This window comes from Pongo pygmaeus, chromosome 9, assembly GCF_028885625.2.
Source record: "Pongo pygmaeus isolate AG05252 chromosome 9, NHGRI_mPonPyg2-v2.0_pri, whole genome shotgun sequence".
NCBI classification, from domain to species: Eukaryota; Metazoa; Chordata; class Mammalia; order Primates; family Hominidae; genus Pongo; species Pongo pygmaeus.
Window position 1 is genome coordinate 8,692,214 of NC_072382.2, and position 20,598 is coordinate 8,712,811.

The following is a 20,598-nucleotide window of genomic DNA, read 5'->3' on the forward strand; positions in this document are numbered from 1 at the left end:
CTGGCTCCACCTAAGCTCTAGTCCAGGCTGTGGTCATTTTCAGCTGTGACAGCAGGTTTGACAGCCTCCTAATGGGCCATTTCCTGCAGACGTCAAGGTGTGACTTGGACACTAGGCTGGGGCTTGGGGTCCATGCCAGGGACACCTGACTGCCCAGTCCCAACCCTGGAAGCACCTCCTAGGCTTCTGTGTTTTTGAAACAGGATCTCACTCTGTCACCCAGGCTGGAGTGCAGTGGCACCATCTGGGCTCACTGTAACCTCCACCTCCTGGGCTCCAGCGATTCTACTGAGTAGGTGGGATTACAGGCACTCGCCATCATGCCATGTTAATTTTTTTTTTTTTTTGGTATTTTTAGTCAAGACGGGGTTTTACCATGTTGGCCAGGCTGGTCTCGAACTCCTGGCCTCAAGTGATCCACCCGCCTCAGCCTCCCAGAGTGCTGGGATTACAGGCGTGTGCCACTGTTCCCAGCCTCTTCCTAGGTGTTTGAGAGAAACAGACTGTGACTGCCCCAAGTCCTAGTCCCAGCCTAGACACCCCAGGATACCCTTCCTGAGGAAGAAAAGGAAGCAGCCAAGGTGAAAACAGAATCAAGTCAGACGTCAAACCACACAGAATACAGAGCTCAAGGAAGGGCACCCGAAGACTCAGCCCTGCAGCTCCGGCCGCGCAGAAGTGATGGCGTCAGGGCCAACCGTGCATTTTCAGGCTAAGACTCAGCCCTGCAGCTTTAGCCGCACAAAAGCGATGGTGTCAGGGCCAAGCGTGCATTTTCAGTCTACTGGGTTTTGCACCTTGTCTACAGTTTTCTCACCCCAAGATTATTTTAAATTTTTTTAATTTTTTTGAGACAGGGTCTGTCTGTCACCCAGGCTGCAGTGCAGTGTCTCAATCAGGGCCCACTGCAGCCTGTGTCTCCCGGGTTCAAGCAATCCTCCCACCGCAGCATCCCAAGTAGCTGGGACTACAGGCGCTCACCACCACGCCTGGCTAATCTTTGTATTTTTGGTAGAGATGGCGTTTTGCCACGTTACTCAGGTTGGTCTCAAACTCCTGGGCTCAAACGATCCTCCTGCCTCAGCCTCCTGAAGTGCTGTGATTACAAGCATGAGCCACCGCGCCCAGCTAATTATTCTTTAAAGTTTACAGTTTTCTTCAATTTATTTTTTGGTTTCATTTTTAAAATCTTAAAATGTGGGAGCCATCTGGGAAGTATGTGGGTGTATGTGGGGCCGGGCACCAGTATCCTGGGCACCCAAGGTGGCTGTTTGTCTTTCTATAGATTTGAGGCTCACATGTCCCCCAGCAGCTCAGTCACACTCTATCACAGAGTTCAGGCCAAGGAATCCCATCTTTGTGGGTCACTGCACATGGGGCAAGTCTCCCAGGAGGCACTGGGCTCAGCCCTCCCCATACCGCGTGCACCAAATACTCCCAGCCCAACCCTGGGAGTTTCACTCCTCTAGACACAGACCAGGGTGGCACAGGACAGCCAGGACAGAAGGTGGCACCTGTGCCCTACCCAAAGCCCAATCCCCAGCCCACCAGGCTGGGCAGTCCTGGGCTCTCTGACCGGGAGACATTACAGGACAGTGACCTGTGCAGCCCCCGAGGCCAGGAGAGAGCAGGGTGACGAGTTTCTAAAACCGCCTTCCACTTTCTATCAGAGAGCCGGCCCTGCAGAGGTGTGACCGACAGCGAGGGGAGAAGGAAGGAGCCTTAGAGGACCCAGAATCGCTCTCTCTTCCGTCGTTTAGTTGTTTGTGTCATTTGATGGCCGGGTCTCACCTAGCAGGAGCCAGACTCTGTGCCACACCCAACCAAAGATCTAACCCTGGAATCTGTACCACAACCAGGGAGGAAAAAATAAGGAGGGAGCTTTATTTAATATGAAGGTTGAGGCAGGGCCAGGGAGGGAGGGCGCTGTCACTTGGTGATGGTGTTCCTGCAGAGAAGAACAGGGGCGTGAGGCTGCAGAGGCGGGCACAGGCCATGCCACCCCTCCCCACCACACCCTACCCCACCAGCCTCAAGCCACTCACGCGTTCATGCTCTTGCCGCTGCCACTGAGCACGATGTAGGGGGTCTTCTGAGCCTTCTGCTTCTCCTGGAGCAGGGCCACGGTGCCCAGGGGCGTGTCGCTGGAGCTCATCTTCTTCAGGAGCTGCGGGGTCAGGGCCACTCAGAAAGGGCTGCAGCAGGCCCCACACACCAGCCACCCCTGCCCCGGCAGGCACAGGGCCCCCCACGTCCCCAAGGGCACCCACCGCCTCCTCATCCAGCTTCTTCATCCGCCGCTCTGTCTTCATCTTGCCTGAGCCCTTGCCATGGAAGCGGTGGGACAGCTGCCGGAAAGCCTGGGGGCGCAGGGCATGAGGGGGCGCAGGGCATGAGGGGAGCTGCAGGGCCCTGGGTGGGGCCAGAGCCACCTGTGCCCACAAGGTGTATAATAACAGGGCGGGTGTTGATTCACCCCAATGCCAGGCCTGGGGTGCAGTGGGAAGGGGATGGGAAAAGAGAACAGACGCTGGCACCCTGCAGGGCCCCAGCAGAGGCCGGGAGACCAGCTTGGCTAGTGGATGCACCGCCATGGTGGCAGAGCATGGGGAACCTGGAGACCTGCCACGCAGGGGCTGGGCCTGGATGCTGGGGCTGGGGCTGGAGGGAGACAAACCCCAGAGAGCACGGGGGCAGCTGAATGGTGGGGCAGGAGGGTCAGGCAGCCTACGAGAGTGCTACAAGGGCCTGGACGCTGCAATGGCCCTGCGGGTCAGGAAGGGCTCACGCAGGTGAGGACAGGAGGGCAGAGGTCCCGAGTGCCTGTCTGACCCTCCTGCCAGGCCTGCGAAGAGACTGCTGTGCCCACTAGAGACAAACTGAGGCACAGCCCTTCTTGGCCCTGAGGGCCCCCTCCCCATCCGTGGCACTCACCAGGCCCCCAGCCAGAGGCTGGTGGAGCCAGGACCCTGGGGCATTGCATGGCCCTGGGCTTGGCCTCCTTGTGGCAGGCTGGGCCTCCGCCTGCAAAAGGCCCTGCTCACCTCCTTGGGTGTGAGTTTCCGGCCCGTCTCATCCACGTATTCGATCTTAACGTCGGGTTTGTAGCCGTCCTTCTCCTTGAAGTCCTGTGTGAAGCCTCGGTACTCCTCCCTTCGGCTGTACTTGTCATCGATGGCCCTGGCCCGAGACAGAGGGGGCCTTAGTGTGAGGAGCTGCTGCCTGCTGTGGTCCCGCAGCTCTGAGCTGGCACAGGCCCCTCAGCCCTGCACACGCCCCACCACACTCACATCTTATCCTCGATGCAGTACACGGCTGAGGGCAGCGACTTGTTGGGGGCCTTCACCCGGGCCACCTTCTGCACTGTGGTCTCCAGCAGCCCTAGGGACGGAGGGGTTGTGAGACTCCCAACCCCTTGAGAGCCGCAGCTCCAGCACCGCCTGAGAAGGCAGAGCAGGCCCTGCGGGGGCATCTCCCTTTCCTTGCCTCTGGAAAGCCATCAGGCCTGTTCTACAGACAAAGCAAAAATGCAGAAATGAGCCCCTTGCCAAGGGCCACTGGCCAGGGAAATGCCAGAGCTGGGGTCCTAACACCAGGGCTCTCTGTGCCACAGCTGGAACAGTTTCAACTCCCCTCTCCTTCCCGGAGCAGGTGTGGAGCCTCAAAGGCAGAGCAGACGGACAGATGCCACGGTGGAGGGGAGGGAGTGGCTATGGGCCGGACAGCTGGCTCCAGCATTGGGACTGAAAGGGGCAGCAGAGGGGACCGGAGGGGGCCCTGCCTGCACCTGCAGCAGCACCCAGGCCCACCCAAGTCATGGCTGCCCTGAGCTCCCTACCTTTGTTCTGACACAGGAGCAGGGCAGCTGCCAGCCCCCTATTCACGATCGGTTCCTCGTCCAGGATGGTGGTGGAGGAGGCAGAGAACTAGGGGACACGTGGCAGGGGTGGTTAGCAGGCCATACCGGCTCTTCTCAGCCCCACGCACTGGTCACCACCCGCCAGGCACCAGGCCTCCACAACATTTAATTTCCTCATTTACTCCTCAGATCGCCCTGGGAGGTCTGCAGAGCCCACTCTGGATGGACACTGAGCCCGGTGCTCATCTCCAGCTTGAGCGCCCCGCCACACCCACCCCCCAGCGGCGTGGCCCTCACATCTTGCTGCTGCTTCTCCTCGTCCAGGTTCACCGTGCTCCAGCCGATGTTCTCCTCCCCATCAGATTCGGAGCCGCCGTTGGCTGAGCGCTCCTCATCCCGTTCAAAGTCCTGGGGCACAAAAGACCAGGGTCGGCCCCGGTCCCCAGCCAGCCCACCCAGCCGAGGGAAGGAGAGGACAGGGCTGCCCCAGACACACCATGAGCTCCTCCTGCTCCTCGCGATTGCCAGCCAGCCCGTAGGTGGGGATCTCCCCCAAGGTGCGGCAGAACTCGGACGTGGCGTTGAACACAATGGCCCCCTTCCGCTCGGGATCCTCATCCTCCTCCCAGCCCCGCTGGCAAGACTCCAGCTTCTTCACAATCTCCACCACCTGGGGGAGGGAGCGGCTGTGGGCAAACCCAGCAATTTCTGGGGTGATGCCATTGAGACCCAGGAACCCAAGGGTCCTCCCTGGCAGCAGCAAGACAGGCCACGCCCACAGCCCATGCAGGCCCAGCTGCTGTCTGCCTCCTGACTCCACTCTGCACCTCTTTCACTGGGGTCACTCTTCTGCTCCAAACCCATCAATGGGTTTGGATGCCCTTTCAATGAACACCCAACATCCTACAGGGCCTTCCTGACCAGGCCTGTGCCAATCCCCCTCCAAAGCCCCTCACACACTACCTCAGCCTCAAACTCCTTCCTCCAGGCTCCCTCCTGCCACCCGCCCCTCCCCCGACAAACTCCGGTTTTGGGACTCTGTAGACAGCACTTCTAGAACCCGCAGGGCGGCGAGGTGGCCCACTCTTTTGACTTCCCACGGCCCAGCGTCTCGCTTCCTGCTTCACCAAGGAAGCAGGTTCCGTGACACGGGAAGAGAACTCACTCATGCTGCCAGCACTAAATGCAGCGAACCCCACAAGGGCATGGGCACCCTCTGCTTTCCCTCCTGTCGCAGATGCCCAGCCACACACAACGATTACCCACTATCTCCCCTCTTTAAAAAACTTCTCCCTCAACCCCGCAGCCCAGACAGCAAAGTCCTCACTGCTCAGTGAAGGTTCGAGTCACTATGTCCACTTCTGCACCCCTCTTTCACTTTATATTACATTCATTTTTTTAAAAAATCTTCTGAGGCGGGTGGATTGCTTGAGTTCGGGAGATCAAGACCAGCCTGGGCAACATACCCAAATCCCATCTCTACAAAAAATATAAAAATTAGCCATTGTGGTTGCACACGCCCATAGTCCCAGCTACTGGGGAGGCTGACGTGGGAGGATTGCTTGAGCTCGGGAGATCAAGGCTGCCAAGATCACACCACTGCACTCAAAAGAGTGGGCAACAGCGTGAAACCCCGTCTCAAAAAAAAAAAAAAAAAAAAATTCTTCCAGGGGCTGGGTGGTTGCTCACATCTATAATCCTAGCACTTTGGGAGGCCGAGGCTGGAGGATCACTTGAGCCCAGGAGTTCGAGACCAGCCTGAACAATAAGGTGAAGCACAGTCTCTACAAAAAATACAAAGATCAACCAGGCATGGTGGTGTATGCCTGTAGTCTCAGCTACTTGGGAGGCTGGGGTGGGAGGAACGCTTGAGCCTGGAGGTCGAGGCTATGGTGAGCCGTGATCTTGCCACTGCACTCAAGCCTGGGCAACAGAGCAATAACCTGTCTCAAAAAAAAAAAAAATCTTCCAGGACATCCGGGAACTTTTTTTTTTTTTTTTTTTAAGTTTTCTTTCTTTTTGAGACGGAGTCTCACTTTGTCACCCAGGCTGGAGTGCAGTGGCGCGATCTCGGCTCACTGCGAGCTCCGCCTCCTGGGTTCACACCATTCTCCTGCCTCAGCCTCCCGAGTAGCTGGGACTACAGGTGCCCGCCACCACGCCCGGCTAATATTTTTGTATTTTTTTTTAGTAGAGATGGGATTTCACCGTACTAGCCAGGATGGTCTCCATCTCCTGACCTCATGACCTGCCCGCCTTGGCCTCCCAAAGTGCTGGGGTTACAGATGTGAGCCACTGCACCCGGCCAGGAACATTTATTTATTTATTTATTTATTTAATTTTGTTGAGACGGAGTCTCGCTCTGTTGCCCAGGCTGGAGTGCAGTGGCGCAATCTTGGCTCACTGCAACCTCCGCCTCCCAGGTTCACGCCATTCTCCTGCCTCAGCCTCCTGAGCAGCTGGGACTACAGGCGACTGCCACCACGCCCGGCTAATTTTTTGTATTTTTAGTAGAGACGGGGTTTCACTGTGTTAGCCAGGATGGTCTCGATCTCCTGACCTCATGATCCACCTGCCTTGGCCTCCCAAAGTGCTGGGATTACAGGTGTGAGCCACTGCGCCCAGCCAGGAACATTTATTTTTTAATGAACATTGTAAACATAAAAGGAGGTATTATCTAATGCATCATATGCTATTTATTTATTGAGACCATCTCACTGTCACCCACGCTGGAGTGCAATGGTGCGATCTTGGCTCACTGCAACCTCCACCTCCCAGGTTCAAGTGATCCTCCTGCCTCAGCCTCCTAAGCAGCTGGGACTACGGGTGCACGCCTCCACAACCAGCTAATTTTTGTATTTTTAGTGGAGACAGGGTTTCACCATGTTGCCCAGGCTGGTCCCGAAACCAACTTCAAGTGATCCACTCACCTCGGCCTCCCAAAGTGCTGGGATTATAGGCGTGAACCACCACACCCGGCTGATATGGTTCTTTTTTTTTTTTTTTTTTTTTTGAGACAGAGTCTCGCTGTTGGCCAGGCTGGAGTGAAGTGGCACGATCTTGGCTCACTGCAACCTCTGCCTCTCGGGTTCAAGTGATTCTCCTGCCTCAGCCTCCTGAGTAGCTGGGATTACAGGCATGCACCACCATGCTCAGCTAATTTTTTTTTTTTTTTGTATTTTTAGTAGAAAGGGGGTTTCACCATGTTAGCCAGGATGGTCTCAATCTCCTGATCTTGTGACCCACCCGCCTCAGCCTCCCAAAGTGCTGGGATTACAGGTGTGAGCCCGGCCCCTGATACCGTTTTTAAAACAGTAACTAAACACACACCCATGTCCCTGCCTGGGGCTGGGGCAGCATCACTAACGCCCTGCCCAGACCTGAGTGTCCCCTCCCCATCCATGGTCATGACTCACCGGCTCGTCTTCATGGCTTTGGCACATAAGGACCTGCCCCTGAACAGTTATTTTGTTGTGTATTAATTATTCTATAACCTGAGTCACACTGTATGACTCTTCTATGATTTGTTTTGTAAAAAAGATCTGTGCCTCTGAGAGTAACCCTGATGCACACGGCTGTAGCTCATCAGTTTCCACTATGGAATCACAGCCCGTGAGCTGGATGCTCCTTGATCTGGCTCTCTAGCCCACTGAGGATGGACTTTTTTTGTCACAAGTACTGCGGCTGCAGGCCCACTGACAATGTCTCCTGGTGCACATGGGCACACTCAGGAGAGGTGTGGGGTGGGCCCTGGGCACACACACGTTCCCTCTCTTGTCTGATGAGACTCCTGCCCATGGCTGTGAGCAGCGTGGCTGAGGACTCCGGCCGCTCCATGTCCTTTACTCCTACTCGCTACTGTCAGGCTTGCACCTTTCTGCGGAATTGTTGGCGGGTGGCAGGTGCCTCACTGTTTTGGCTCACCTTTCCGTGATCCCTCCTGAAGCTGGATTCACTGGGTTATTTCCTGGTCAGTTAGGCTTTCTCTTCTGTGAACTGCCTGTCTTATCTACATCTTTCGCCTATTTTTCTATTTTGTTGATTTGTTTTGTCTGTTTGTATACTCTTGACACCAACCCATTCTTGGTTGTATATATGGGCAAATATCTTCTCTTTTTGGTCTGCCTTTTTATATTCTTCATGATATGTTTTGTTAAAAAAAAAAAAACTTACGTTCCCAATTTCTTTTTTTTTTTGAGACAGAGTCTCACTCTGTCGCCCAGGCTGGAGTGCAGCGGTGCGATCTTGGCTCACTGCAAGCTCCGCCTCCTGGGTTCACGCCATTCTCCTGCCTCAGCCTCCCACATAGCTGGGACTACAGGCGCCCGCCACCACGTCCGGCTAATTTTTTTTGTATTTTTTTTAGTAGAGACAGGGTTTCACTGTGTTAGCCAGGATGGTCTCATCTCCTGACCTCGTGATCTGCCCACCTCGGCCTCCCAAAGTGCTGGGATTACAGGCATGAGCCACCGTGCCCAGCCACGTTCTCAATTTCTATGTAGTTATGTGTTCACTTTTTTCTTCATGGTTTCTTGAAGAAACTCACCCATGGAACCTGTGGGTTTCTTGTTTTTTTTTTGAGACAGGATCTTGTTCTATCACCCAGGCTGGAGTGCAGTGGTCCAATCACAGCTGACTATAACCTCGAACTCCTAGATTCAAGCAATCCTCCTGCCTTAGCCTCCAGTGTAGCTGAGGCTTCAGACACATGCCACCATGCCCAGCTAATTAAAAAAACATTTTTAGAGATGGGGTTGGTGGGGGGGCGGGTCTTGCTATGTTGCCCAGGCTGGTCTCAAATTCGTGGCCTCAGGCAATTCTCCTGCCTTGGCTATGCTAACAACTGAAAAAATCTTTTCTACCAAAAAGTTATAAATGTAGTTTCCTTAATTTTATTCCCAAATGTTAAGTTTTTACTTTGAAGTTCTTAATCTATCTGCAAGGTGTGCGGTACAAACCCAATTTCATTTTTTCCCCAAATAGATAACGGACTGTCCCACGCCCACTCGCTGCATTGATGAGCATCTCTTCCCACTGGGACACGCTTCTGTCTCGGGGCCCCTCTGTCTGGCCTCTCTGTTCTATTAGTCTATCCTTATGCAATCCCACACTGCCACCATGCCCCTACTTTATCCAATTTCAGAATCAGTCTGCCAGCTTCCAAAATAATCCCTGTTGGGATTTTTACTGGAATTGCATTTAACCTAGAAATGAACTACATGAGATGGACATCTTGATAATATATTGTCCTATCTAGGAATTGTGTACCCCCTAAATTCATATGGGGAAGCCCTAACCCCTAGTGACTGTATGTGGACAGAGCACCTTTAGGGAGGTAGAGATTGCAGTGAGCCAAGATAGAGCCACTGCACCCCAGCCTGGGCAACAAAGTGAGATACTGTCACAAGACAAAACAACCCCTCAATTCCAAGGATCCTTTCTGTCCTCTCCATCCTTTCTTTCTAGCTCATTGACTGTATTAACTTCAATCCAGGCCAGGTGCAGTGGCTCATGCCTGTAATCCCAGCACTTTGGGAAGCCAAGACGGGTGGATCACGAAGTCAGGAGATCGAGACCATCCTGGCTAACACGGTGAAACCCCGTCTCTACTAAAAATACAAAAAATTAGCCGGGCGTGGTGGTGGGCGCCTGTAGTCCCAGCTACTCGGGAGGCCGAGGCAGGAGAATGGTGTGAACCCGGGAGGCGGAGTTTGCAGTGAGCAGAGATTGCGCCACTGCACTCCAACCTAGGGAACAAAGCAAGACTCCATCTCAAGAAAAAAAAAAAAACAACTTCAATCCAGCAATTCTTCAACTACATCACAACTCCAGGCCCTGTCCTCACACCCATCATTCTCTGTTATGTCCCTCATTATCCAGTTTAGACTCAGGGGGAAATCAAGAGAACCTCTCCTTTGTGAAACCCTTAACTGCCTTGTCCCTCTTCCCTAGAAAACCCAATCCTCAATCCCATCATCCACTGCTTCAGAGCATTAATCCCACCATCCCCCTCCTCAGCTCATGAATCCCACCATCCCTCTCCTATCATGAATCCCACCATCCTCCTCCCCAGCTCATGAATCCCACCATCCCCCTCCTATCATGAATCCCACCATCCCCCTCCTCAGCTCATGAATCCCACCATCCCCCTCCTCAGCTCATGAATCCCACCATCCCCCTCCTCAGCTCATGAATCCCACCATCCACGCTGCCTGGGAGGCCTGCTCTTCTCCCGTGGTGTATCTGCCCTCCACTCTCCAGAACAGCATCTCCCGTCTCTTCGCACCGCCACCCCCTGCCACCTCTTCACTGGAAAACACCGGAACAATCGGATATGGGCTGCCTTGACTTCCCCTAAACAAGGTCACCCACAGCTGCTGTGCCCTCCCCACCTTCCCTCCCGAAATAAATGACGATACGAGCTGGCTTCACTCAAGCCCACCCTCCACTTGTACTCTAGGCCCCACCACCGCCTGCCAAAATCTTTTTCTTCTTCCGTCATAAATTTGTCTCTCCCACATACTCTAGAATCTCCATTAGTCAGAAAAGGCTCCTTTGCGGGTGGGAAACTTGATTGGATGCTGCTTACAACAAAAAATTAAAAAGACATTTTGGGGGATAACTGCAGAATCTGGGCATGTGAGCTGCTGTTTTACAGCATTTATGGGCTTGTTAGGGCAGTGTGGCTATGCGGGAGAAGGCCCTGATTTCGCCAGATGCCTGCTGAAGTCGTTAAGGATGCAGTGTCATGATATCTGCAACTCGCAGTGGTCAGAAAAAAAGAAGAGAAAGAAAAGAACTATAACAACGTTCATAATTACTGACTCTAGAGAACGAAGGTGTTCACTGTGATGGGCTTTCCACTCTAGAGGACGAAGGTGCTCACTGTGATGGGCTTTCCACTCTAGAGGACGAAGGTGCTCACTGTGATGGGCTTTCCACTCTAGAGGACGAAGGTGCTCACTGTGATGGGCTTTCCACTCTAGAGGACGAAGGTGCTCACTGTGATGGGCTTTCCACTCTAGAGGACGAAGGTGCTCACTGTGATGGGCTTTCCACTCTAGAGGACGAAGGTGCTCACTGTGATGGGCTTTCCACTCTAGAGGACGAAGGTGCTCACTGTGATGGGCTTTCCACTCTAGAGGACGAAGGTGCTCACTGTGATGGGCTTTCCACTCTAGAGGACGAAGGTGCTCACTGTGATGGGCTTTCCACTCTAGAGGACGAAGGTGCTCACTGTGATGGGCTTTCCACTCTAGAGGACGAAGGTGTTCACTGTGATGGGCTTTCCACTCTAGAGGACGAAGGTGTTCACTGTGATGGGCTTTCCACTCTAGAGGACGAAGGTGTTCACTGTGATGGGCTTTCCACTCTAGAGGACGAAGGTGTTCACTGTGATGGGCTTTCCACTCTAGAGGACGAAGGTGCTCACTGTGATGGGCTTTCCACTCTAGAGGACGAAGGTGCTCACTGTGATGGGCTTTCCACTCTAGAGGACGAAGGTGCTCACTGTGATGGGCTTTCCACTCTAGAGGACGAAGGTGTTCACTGTGATGGGCTTTCCACTCTAGAGGACGAAGGTGCTCACTGTGATGGGCTTTCCACTCTAGAGGACGAAGGTGCTCACTGTGATGGGCTTTCCACTCTAGAGGACGAAGGTGCTCACTGTGATGGGCTTTCCACTCTAGAGGACGAAGGTTTTCACTGTGATAGGCTTTCCACTTTTTTGCCTGCACAGTGTGTGGGGTGTGGCTCATATGTTTAAAAAACCTTCTAGGTGGCCGGGTGTGGTGGTTCATGCCTGTAATCCCAGCACTTTGGGAGGCTGAGGCGGGTGGATCACGAGGTGAGGAGTTTGAGACCAGCCTGACCAACATGGTGAAACCCTGTTTCTTCTAAAAAATACAAAAATCAGCTGGGCGTGGTGGCACGCACCTGTAGTTCCAGCTACTCAGGAGGCTGAGGCAGGAGAATTGCTTGAGCCCAGGATGAGACGAGATCACGCCACTGCACTCCAGCCTGGTGACAGAGCAAGACTCCGTCTCAAACAACAACAACAAAAACTTTCTAGGCTAGACTGGGCCTGGTGGCTCATGCCTGTAACCCCAGCACTTTGGGAGGTGGAGGCGAGAGGATCGTTTGAGCTCAGGAATTTGAGGCCAGCCTGGGCAACACACTGAGACCCACAGGCACACGCCTGTGGTCTCAGCTACTTGAGAGCCTGAGGCAGGAGGATCCCTTAAGCCCGGGAGTTCAAGGCTGCAGTGAACTATGATCACACCACTGCACTCCAGCCTGGGCAACAGAGCGAGATCTTGTTTCTTAAAACAACAACAAAAACAACCTCCTAGGTGAGTCTAGTGTGCAGGCAGGCTGAGATCCATGCGGCTAGAAACCCTTATGTTCATTTTAGTCATAAAACAGTCCTGTCAGCCTATCGCCCCATTTCTCTGTTCCTTTTTAGCCAAGCAAACTATGTCCCAACACCTGTTCTTAGAAATAAAGTTACTGGAACCCAGCCACGCCCACTCACTTACAGACTGTCTTGGCTGTTTTCCCTGTAACAGCAGAGCATCCAAGGTGCCTGACAGAGACCATATGCCCTTAAACCTCAAATACGTCCTCTCCAGCCGTTCAACAGTAAGCCTGGCCTCCGTCCTGGGTTCAGCCTTCACTTCCTCAACTCCCCTATCCTCCCGGTCCTGAATCCACTGCAACTGTCCCCACTTTGCCTCCCAGTAGTATCAGAAGCTTCCCTCCCTTGCTCCCTCTCCTGGACACCCTTTCTTGGCTTCTTCCTAGGTAAGAAATGTGGGGTAGGGCTAAAAAGTGTGGCCTCTGGAATGATGGAGGTGACAGAACCTTCCTCATAGGGTGTTGCTGGGAGGATGGAATGAATCAACAAACACAGAGCATGTGAGCAGTGCCCGGCCCACTGTGCCTGTGGGGCAGCAACGACCATGGGCTCAAGGCTCCCCCTGCGTTGGCCCCCTACCTCTCCATCTCAGCTCACGCCACCCCCTCACTCTCTACTCTGCTCCAGCCTCCCTGGCCCTCAGGCACTCTCAGGTCGCTTCTCCTGAGACACCTGCTGGTTGGTCTACTGCGTAAACGCCAGCCTGTCCACCTGCTGCCACCCCTAACCCCCCGCAAGGCTGGCTTCTCTGTGTGACTCAAGTCTCAGCTGAACTAGCACCTTGGAAAGGTGTTCCCTGCACTCTCCTGTCTAAGATCCCAACCCCCAGCACATTATCTTGGTTTACTGAGTGCCCAGCTCCCATTACCATCAGAAATTACCGTTCCTGCATTCACAAAGTCACTGCTGCTCCCCACGCTCTCCCCCACACACTCTAGAAAGCCAGCTCCATGAGCCCAGGGCCCCATGGCTGTCCTGTTCACCAATGACCTTCTCGGCCGAGAACAATGCACTACTCACAGCAGGCATTCAACAAACATGCACAGAAGAGAGAGGCGAGGAAAGGATCCCCTACTAAAGCAGGCATCTAAAAATTTTTGCAAAACATGACTTTAAACAGAAAAAAGGGCTGGGCGCGGTGGCACATACCTGTAATTTTAGCATTTTCGGAGGCAGAGGCAGGCAGATCATGAGGTCAGGAGTTGGAGACCAGCCTGGCCAACATGGTGAAACCCCATCTCTACTAAAAATACAAAAATCAGCTGGGTCTGGTGGCAGGCGCCTGTAATCCCAGCTACTCGGGAGGCTGAGGAATGAGAATCACTTGAACCTGGGAGGTGGAGGTTGCAGTAAACCGAGGCCGCGCCACTGGATTCCAGCCTGGGTGACACAGCAAAACTCTGTCTCAAAAAAAAAAAAAAAAACAAACCCCAGAAAACAAACAACAAATGGAAAAGAGGCTTCAGACAGGAATGTGGCTGTTGCCTATGACACAGGTGCTCGTGAGGACAGGTGACTGCCGACGCACTGGCAGCCCTAGGCCTGCCCGTGCCCAGCCTCACCTTCTCGCCACTGTCTCGCAGCTGCTGTAGCTGCTGTAACTGTCGCAGCCGGCGTCCCTTCTCCAGCTGCTTCTGCAGCTCCAGCTCCGCCTCATCCTCCTCCAGCACCTGCGGGGACCCCGGCGGTGGAGCTCCACCTTCCTCTGGGGGAAAGGCAGGGGATGCCTGCTCAGACCATCTCCTCCAACCCGTGGCTCCTGTCCCTGCCCCTCCCACCCCCAGCCGGGCCCTCACCCTCATCACTGATGTCCATGTTCTCCACTCGGGTGTCGTCCGACGGCAGGGGCTGAGGCACAGGCTCCTTCTCCTCCTCCACCTCGGACACTCGGCGGCGACCCCGTCCCCGCAGTCTGAGGGAAGGAGGCCTCTCTGGTAAGCACCAGCCCCCAGGCCACCCCAGCCCAGCCATCTCACCCCACCATCGTGTCCAAGCCCACCTGGAACCAAAGTCCCCATCCTGAGTCTGGTCCCCGAGAGGCAGCAAGTCATCCGCCCGCACTACCACCTCCTTCTCCTTCTTGCGGATTTTCTTCACCCTCCGCTTGGTCTTTTTAAAGGTCACCTGAGGGGAAGAGGGGCGAGACATGGGGCGGGGGCAACGGAAAGGCAGGCCACTACAAGCCCTCGAGCGTGAACGCCTCTTTGGTGTTCCTCTGTGCTAACCACTGTCCTGAGCGCTTCCCACACAAGAGCAACACGTGGGGTGGTTACTATCTCAATTCCACTGGTGAGCTAGGGAAACTGGGGCACAGAGAGGTTAAGTACCTTCCCCAAGGTTGCCCAGCTCCTAGGTGGGAGAGCTGGACAGTCTGGCTCCAGAGTCCTGCTCTTATCCACTGAGCAAGACGCCTACCGCACCAGCTGTCTACCTGACGTTCACACAGTCACTCTGCGGACAGAATCCACGCAAACCTTTTCAGTCACCCCCCACCTACGCTGTCACTCATCCTCACAGCAACCTCAGGAGGTGGCTCCTGTCATTGCCATTCCAGATGGGGCGCCCCAGGCTCACAGTTAAATGGCTTACCCAAGGCATGAGCTGGCAGCATGGCAGAGCCAAAACAGACTGGGGCCCATCTGGCTCAGCAGCCCTGACCCGTCCACACCTGGTGCCTCCCCCGGTTGCCATTTAGTGCTCGCCCACAAGGCCAAGCACTTTGTGAACACAAATACTCGCCCTCTCTTCTCAGTGCCTGTAGGCAGTGCAGGAGCCCCGGGGGGAGGGAGAATCGTGACCCCGAGTATAAGGCGCGGGAGGGCTCACCATCTCCTCAGGCGTGAGGTATTCGGAGGCCAGCCGGGGCCCCACCGTGCTCAGGGACTGAGCCTGTAGCCGCAGCTTGGCCCGGATCTCCTCCAGCTCCCGCTCCCGCAGGCCATCAGCTGTGCCGCCCTGCTCCAAGCGGAAGGAATGCGGCCGCTCCCCTTCAAGCTCTTCGTCATACTTGGACAGGATAGAGCGAGGTTTTTGCTGCAAGGCAAGAGGTACAGATTGGGACCCAGGCTGGCTTCTGAAAAGCCACTGAGCCACCACCTCCTCCGAGCCCCCATTCCCGACATTCTCCGTCTCAGCCCCCCACCGCCCAGCCTGCCCGGGCCGTGCCTGCGCCAGGTCGTCCACGCTCTCGTCCTCGGCATAGGGCAGGTAGTCAGGCTTCTTCTTCCGCAGCTCCACATTTTTCTCTGCCCGCTCCTTATCCACCAGGTTCACGTTCACCAGCACGTCCTCCTCCTCCTGCAGCACGCCTGGGGATAGCACAGAGCAGTGGCCATTCACACTTGTCTGCAACTCAGCAGAGGCTGTGCCCCCACCCAGGGCACCCAGCTCGCATCACCTTTGTCCTTGAGGGTGAGGATCATGGTCTCCCCTTCTCGGAAGGAATCAATGGCATGCTCCACGGTGAGGCCCTGCAGGTCCCGGGCACTGTACAGGTCCTAAGGGAAGAACTGGCGAGTCAGAAACCTCCCTCCACGCACCCAACCTTGGGATTCCAGTAGCAAGGTCACCAATGCCCCCTGCACCATCCACCCTGGCTGCTGCAGCCTCACCTGCCGCCTCTGCCCGAACTCCTCCTCCACCAGAGTGCTGACACCAAACTCTTGGTCCATCTCCTCCAGTAACTTGGCCTATGGGACAGGGAGGGGTGACCTAGGACCTCAGGCCACTCAGCATCACCAGAAAACACTCAGGGCTCTACCAAGCGGAGTGCAAAAAGGGCAGGCCTTGCAGGAAAGCTGCTGAGAATCCAAAGTGGATGCTACTGACCACGGCCCTTCCCCTCTCCGAGCCCCGTCTCACCTCTCTGGGGTCGGTCCCTGCCTCAGTGCCCAGTCACACCACCAGAAGCACTAGGCGACCACCTCATGCTGCCCAGGTGCTCACCCTCTTCTCTGCCAGGTCCTTCTCCTTCTGCAGCTGCCGGCTCCTCTCGATCCAGGCTGCAGTGTCATCCAGCCAGGGGTCATCCTCTCCTAGGGTCTTTATCTTCCTGAAGAGGGGAGAAAGTGATGTTCGAGGAGCCCAGCTCCTGCTCCCCACCCCACTCAAGAGGCAGCCAAGGACGGTGGCCTCCCCAGCCCTTCCCTTGCCTGCCCTGGCCTGGACCCCTCACCCCAGCTTTTGGTTCAGCAGGCGCTTCTCCTTGGCAGCCGCCAGCTTCTCCCGCAGCTCCTCTCGCTGTCGCAAGGCCATAGGGTTGATGACATCAGCTGTCACGGGCTCCTCCTTGGTGCCCGCCTCTGGAAGGGGGGCCCAGACGTGAGGCTATGCCCGCCCATGGCTGGTGGGGAGAGGAGGGAGCCACTCACCCTGCCCCCTTCCAGCTCAGGGGGCCAGAAGGGGTCAGGACAGGAAGGAACAATCCTTCACCTCCCTGCTCCCACGTCATCCCCACACTCCTGGCCAACCCATGCAGCACGACAGGACCCTCTGTGGCTTCCAAAGCCCCTCAAATCGTGCTTTAAAGAAAAACAACAAACCCACCCCCGCACAGCCCAGTCTACAGCAAGTGTGCACATCTTCCAGTCCATCTAACAACTCCTCACAACCAAAGTGAGTATGCGACGGCCACGGCTCCAACTCAGAGAGCAGGCGGAGCCCCAGATCCCCATTATACCAGCAAGGAGGGACCTCATGCCTTCCGGCAAATATGCATGTGTAAGACCACTAAACACTGCTGAACCTGCCCTCTAACCCCACCCTCTTCAAAGACCCCTTCAGATGGCCTCTTTCCCCCAAACCCTATTCTCAGCCCCATACTCACCCTTCTTGATGGCATTAACCTCCAAGGGTTTCAGCCCCAACTTTGCCCGGAGTTTACTGAGAACAAGAGATACAAGTGTTAGGGGCTATCAAAGACACAGGGTGCCATGTGCATTTCCAGACAGACAGGAGGAGAAACAGGGTGGGAGTGAGTGGTCCCAAACACACAGTCGGCCCCAGGCAGCCTAGGACACTGGGAAGGGTCCTGGCCTCCAAAGCAGGAACCATGGGCGCCAGCCTGGTCTGCGTCTAACCAGTGAATGCCACCTTACTCTTAGGTTTTAGTTTTCTCTTCTATAACTCAACTGTTGGCTAAGATGATTTAAACAATCTTTCCAACTCCGATTAGCACACTTTCATGTGAGAAAGCCTCCCCCATGCTGGCCCCAGAGCCACCTCTCTTAGAAAAACAAAGTAGAAGCAAGGGAGACAGTACTCACTTAGTCTCCTCGATGCTGAGTGAGGAGGCATCGCCTGAGCTAGTTTTGGAGCTGGCAGCTGGAACAAGAAGAAGCATGGCTCAGGAGCTGAACACAGGGCCAAGAAGCCAGCATCGTTGGCTCTAGCTACAGGATCAAAGATGAGGGCCCCTCACCAGCACCTGGGCCTGCTGAAACACCAGAAAACAGCAGCTTCTTCCACCAAAGCTCCCCAGCAGCTCCTCTGCCCGAGTCCAGTCTCAGAGCCCTGCCTCTTCTGCGCACCTTCCTTTCCCGACCCAAGACATCCAAAATGCTGTAGTCACCACTCTGCCCTCTACTTTTTTCTTTCATTTTTTTTAAGAGACAAGGTCTGGGCTGGGTATGGTGGGTCATGCCTGTAATCCCAGCACTTTGGGAGGCTGAGGCAGATGGATCACGAGGTCAGAAGTTCGAGACCAGCCTGGCCAAGATGGTGAAACCCCGTCTCTACTAAAAATATAAAAATTAGCCAGGCACAGTGGTGCGCACCTGTAATCCCAGATACTCGGGAGGCTGAGGTAGGAGAATTGCTTGAACCCAGGAGGCAGAGCTTGCAGTGAGCTGCGATCGTGCCACTGCACTCTAGCCTAGGCAACGGAGCAAGACTTTGTCTCAAAAAAACAAAACAAAACAAAAAAACAACGCTTCCTTTCCTGCATTCCCATCCCACATCCTACCTTCTCCTTTATCTTAAAGGCTTCTCTCTCCACCTGGGCCCTGGATCCCAACCTCTCCAGGCTCCCCAAGGTCACCAGCCTCCTCGTTTCTAAATCTAATGGGTTCTTTTTGGTTCTGGTTTTGCTTGATCTCCTGTGGTATGTGGCACTGCTGATCACTCCCTCCTTCTAACAATACTCTCTTTCCAAAGTTCCCATGACACAAAGGTTTTCCTGCCTTTTTGGTTACTCTGTCTCCTTTTTTTGGTAACATCTTTCTCTGCCGACTACTAACATAAGGGCATTTCTCAGGTTCTAGTCCTGACCCCCGCTTTTCATGTCACATTCTTTCAGGTGCTTCACTGGCCACCCAGATACTGACTCCCAATGGCTTTATCCAGTCCAAACTCTGGATTTCCCCATTACCATCAACCTTGACAACCCCAAAAGTGAACTATCTCCCCCCACCCCCGCTCCAAATCTGCTTCTCTTCCCTACTCCTCAATTTCAGTAGAAATGACACCCACTACCTATCTGGCTGCTCAAGCCAAAAGTCAAGGAGTCATCCTCCATTCCTTCTTCCCACCCTCATACAAGTGCTGAGTTCTGTTCATTCCTCCTCCAAAACACCTCTCCAACCTGTCCACTTCTCTCAATCCCACTGCTGCTGCCTTGGTGCAGGCCACCATCAGCCCTCCCCTGGCCTATAGCCCTCCTGGTTTCCTGGTCTCCAGTTCTGACTACCTTTGACTAAGTTCTCAATCCAGTGATGTTTACAAAATACGGATCTGAGCAACTCACTCCTCAACTCACATCCATGGCTCCCTACTCTCCTCAAGACAATCTACAGTTCTTAACACAGCCTACAGTACAGGGCCCTTTGTGTTCACATCCCTATCTATCTTACTCCCTCATTTCTCTACCATGGGCCCTACACGATTCGTCCAATACCAGGTTTTTCTTGCCTCTGTATATGCTGACACTACTTCATTCACTCATTCAACATATTTATTGAGAAACTCATTGTACCAGACAACTGAGGAAAACAGAAGCTCTCTGTCCTCAAGGAGCTAAGTGGAGAAAGTCAACCTCTATTCCCAAACAACCGTAGAAAGACTTTTTTCTTTTTGAGACAGAGTCTCGCTTTGCTGCCCAGGCTGGAGTACACTGGCGGGACCGCAGCTCACTGCAGCCTCTAACTCCTGGGCTCAAAGGATCCCGTAGAAGACTATTTTAATAGAGTTGATAGACAGCTTGGGGGTTTCCTGGCCTAGAGAGCTTCGCCGACACTGCGCGCACACCTAGACCCACGCGTCCCGGGACCTCTGCCCGACCCGCCCCCTGCGCAGGCCCCGCCTCCTCACCGGCCTCGTAGCCGTCATCGCGCTTCTCGCGCTTCACGCGCCGCTCCGAGGGCTCTGCCTGGCTGCGCTCCCGCCCGTGCGTGCTGCTCCGGGCCTCAGCTTCGGCCCCGCGCCGCCCGCTCCCGCGCTCGCCCCCACGTTCCCGGCTCCGCTTCCGTCGTTCGCCACCGCTACCGCCACTGCCGCCACTCCGATGCTTGTGTTTTTTGTGTTCCCGGTGCCGCGGCGGCTGCTCGGTGGCGCCCCCAGTGCCGGCTGCCGCCGTCGTCCCGGCCGCCTCCTTCTCTCCGCGATGCTTCTTGGACGACCCCATAGTGGCACGTCCACTCCGAGCCCGGCTGCCGCCGAGCCCAGACAACGCAAAATGGGAATACTTCCGGGTCGCTCGGCAGCCGCTGTCGTGTTGCCGGAAACTAAGAGCGGCTGCTTCCGTCGCTCGCCTTGGAGCCTGCCCTAAAGGCTCATGGGAAGGCCGGTGTCAGCGCTCGACTGCACTTTCGCGCGGTCTCCGGTCGGGTGGGTTCTTTGAGCCAGTGGCCCCATTGCGCATGCGCTCCTCAAGGGAGGCGGTATTAACCAGGAGGTGGGATCCCAGAACTGGAAAGACTTAGAGCCCGTTAAGCCTGTGTCTTCGTGGCTGGAAGTTCCTCCCCGGTCTCCCTGCGCTTGCACTTCACCGGCAACGGGGTGTTCACTACCTCACGGTCTTTCCGTAGACACCTCCCTCCTACAATGGGCGCTCGCTTAGTGGACTCCTAGGGTCGTGTCTCCAACGGGTGTTGTTTTCGCGAGATCTCCAGTTCCACAGCCCAGCTTCAGACCCGCTATAACCAGTATCGTCAGGGAACCTTTCCTTCCCACGTTCCCTGTTTTTTTTGTTTTGTTTTGTTTTGTTTTTTCCCTTGAGATAGGATCTCACTCTGTTGCCCAGGCTGGAGTGCAGTGGCGCGATCACAGCGCACTGCAGCCTCGACCTCCTGGGCTCAAGTGATCCTCCCACCTCAGCCTTCCCAGTAGC

The 20,598-nt window shown here is 55.0% G+C and overlaps 1 protein-coding gene across 2 annotated transcripts; it reads right to left on the reverse strand.

Moving 5' to 3' along the window:
• Positions 1-1,863: 1,863 nt before the first annotated feature.
• On the reverse strand, positions 1,864-20,082 carry SART1 (spliceosome associated factor 1, recruiter of U4/U6.U5 tri-snRNP). 2 transcript variants are annotated; one of them, XM_063671702.1, is made up of 22 exons: positions 19,581-19,986; positions 17,540-17,597; positions 17,101-17,156; positions 16,450-16,576; positions 16,221-16,326; positions 15,887-15,964; positions 15,673-15,772; positions 15,441-15,583; positions 15,102-15,308; positions 14,275-14,399; positions 14,072-14,187; positions 13,838-13,980; positions 13,606-13,655; positions 13,425-13,515; positions 4,356-4,529; positions 4,157-4,267; positions 3,839-3,926; positions 3,291-3,381; positions 3,045-3,180; positions 2,271-2,360; positions 2,046-2,167; positions 1,864-1,948 (listed from the first exon to the last, which is right to left on the reverse strand). In XM_063671702.1, the coding sequence occupies exons 1-22, from the start codon at positions 19,891-19,893 to the stop codon at positions 1,930-1,932; spliced, it is 2,544 nt and encodes an 847-aa protein (XP_063527772.1). In that variant the 5' UTR covers positions 19,894-19,986; the 3' UTR covers positions 1,864-1,929. The 2 variants fall into 2 exon arrangements, with proteins under 2 accessions (XP_063527772.1, XP_054296595.1); XM_054440620.2 differs by lacking the exons at positions 13,425-13,515; positions 13,606-13,655 and having other exon boundaries at positions 19,581-20,082.
• Positions 20,083-20,598: the final 516 nt, after the last annotated feature.

Coding starts and splice junctions, on each gene's coding strand:
- SART1 (XM_063671702.1), bottom strand. CDS start 19,893: ATGGGGTCGTCCAAGAAGCATCGCGGAGAGAAGGAGGCGGCCGGGACG. Junction 14,400..15,101: donor ACCTCACGCCTGAGGAGATG/GTGAGCCCTCCC, acceptor TCTTCCCCTCAG/GTGACCTTTAAAAAGACCAA. Junction 13,516..13,605: donor CTGCAACCTCCACCTCCCAG/GTTCAAGTGATT, acceptor TATTTTTAGTAG/AGATGGGGTTTCACCATGTT.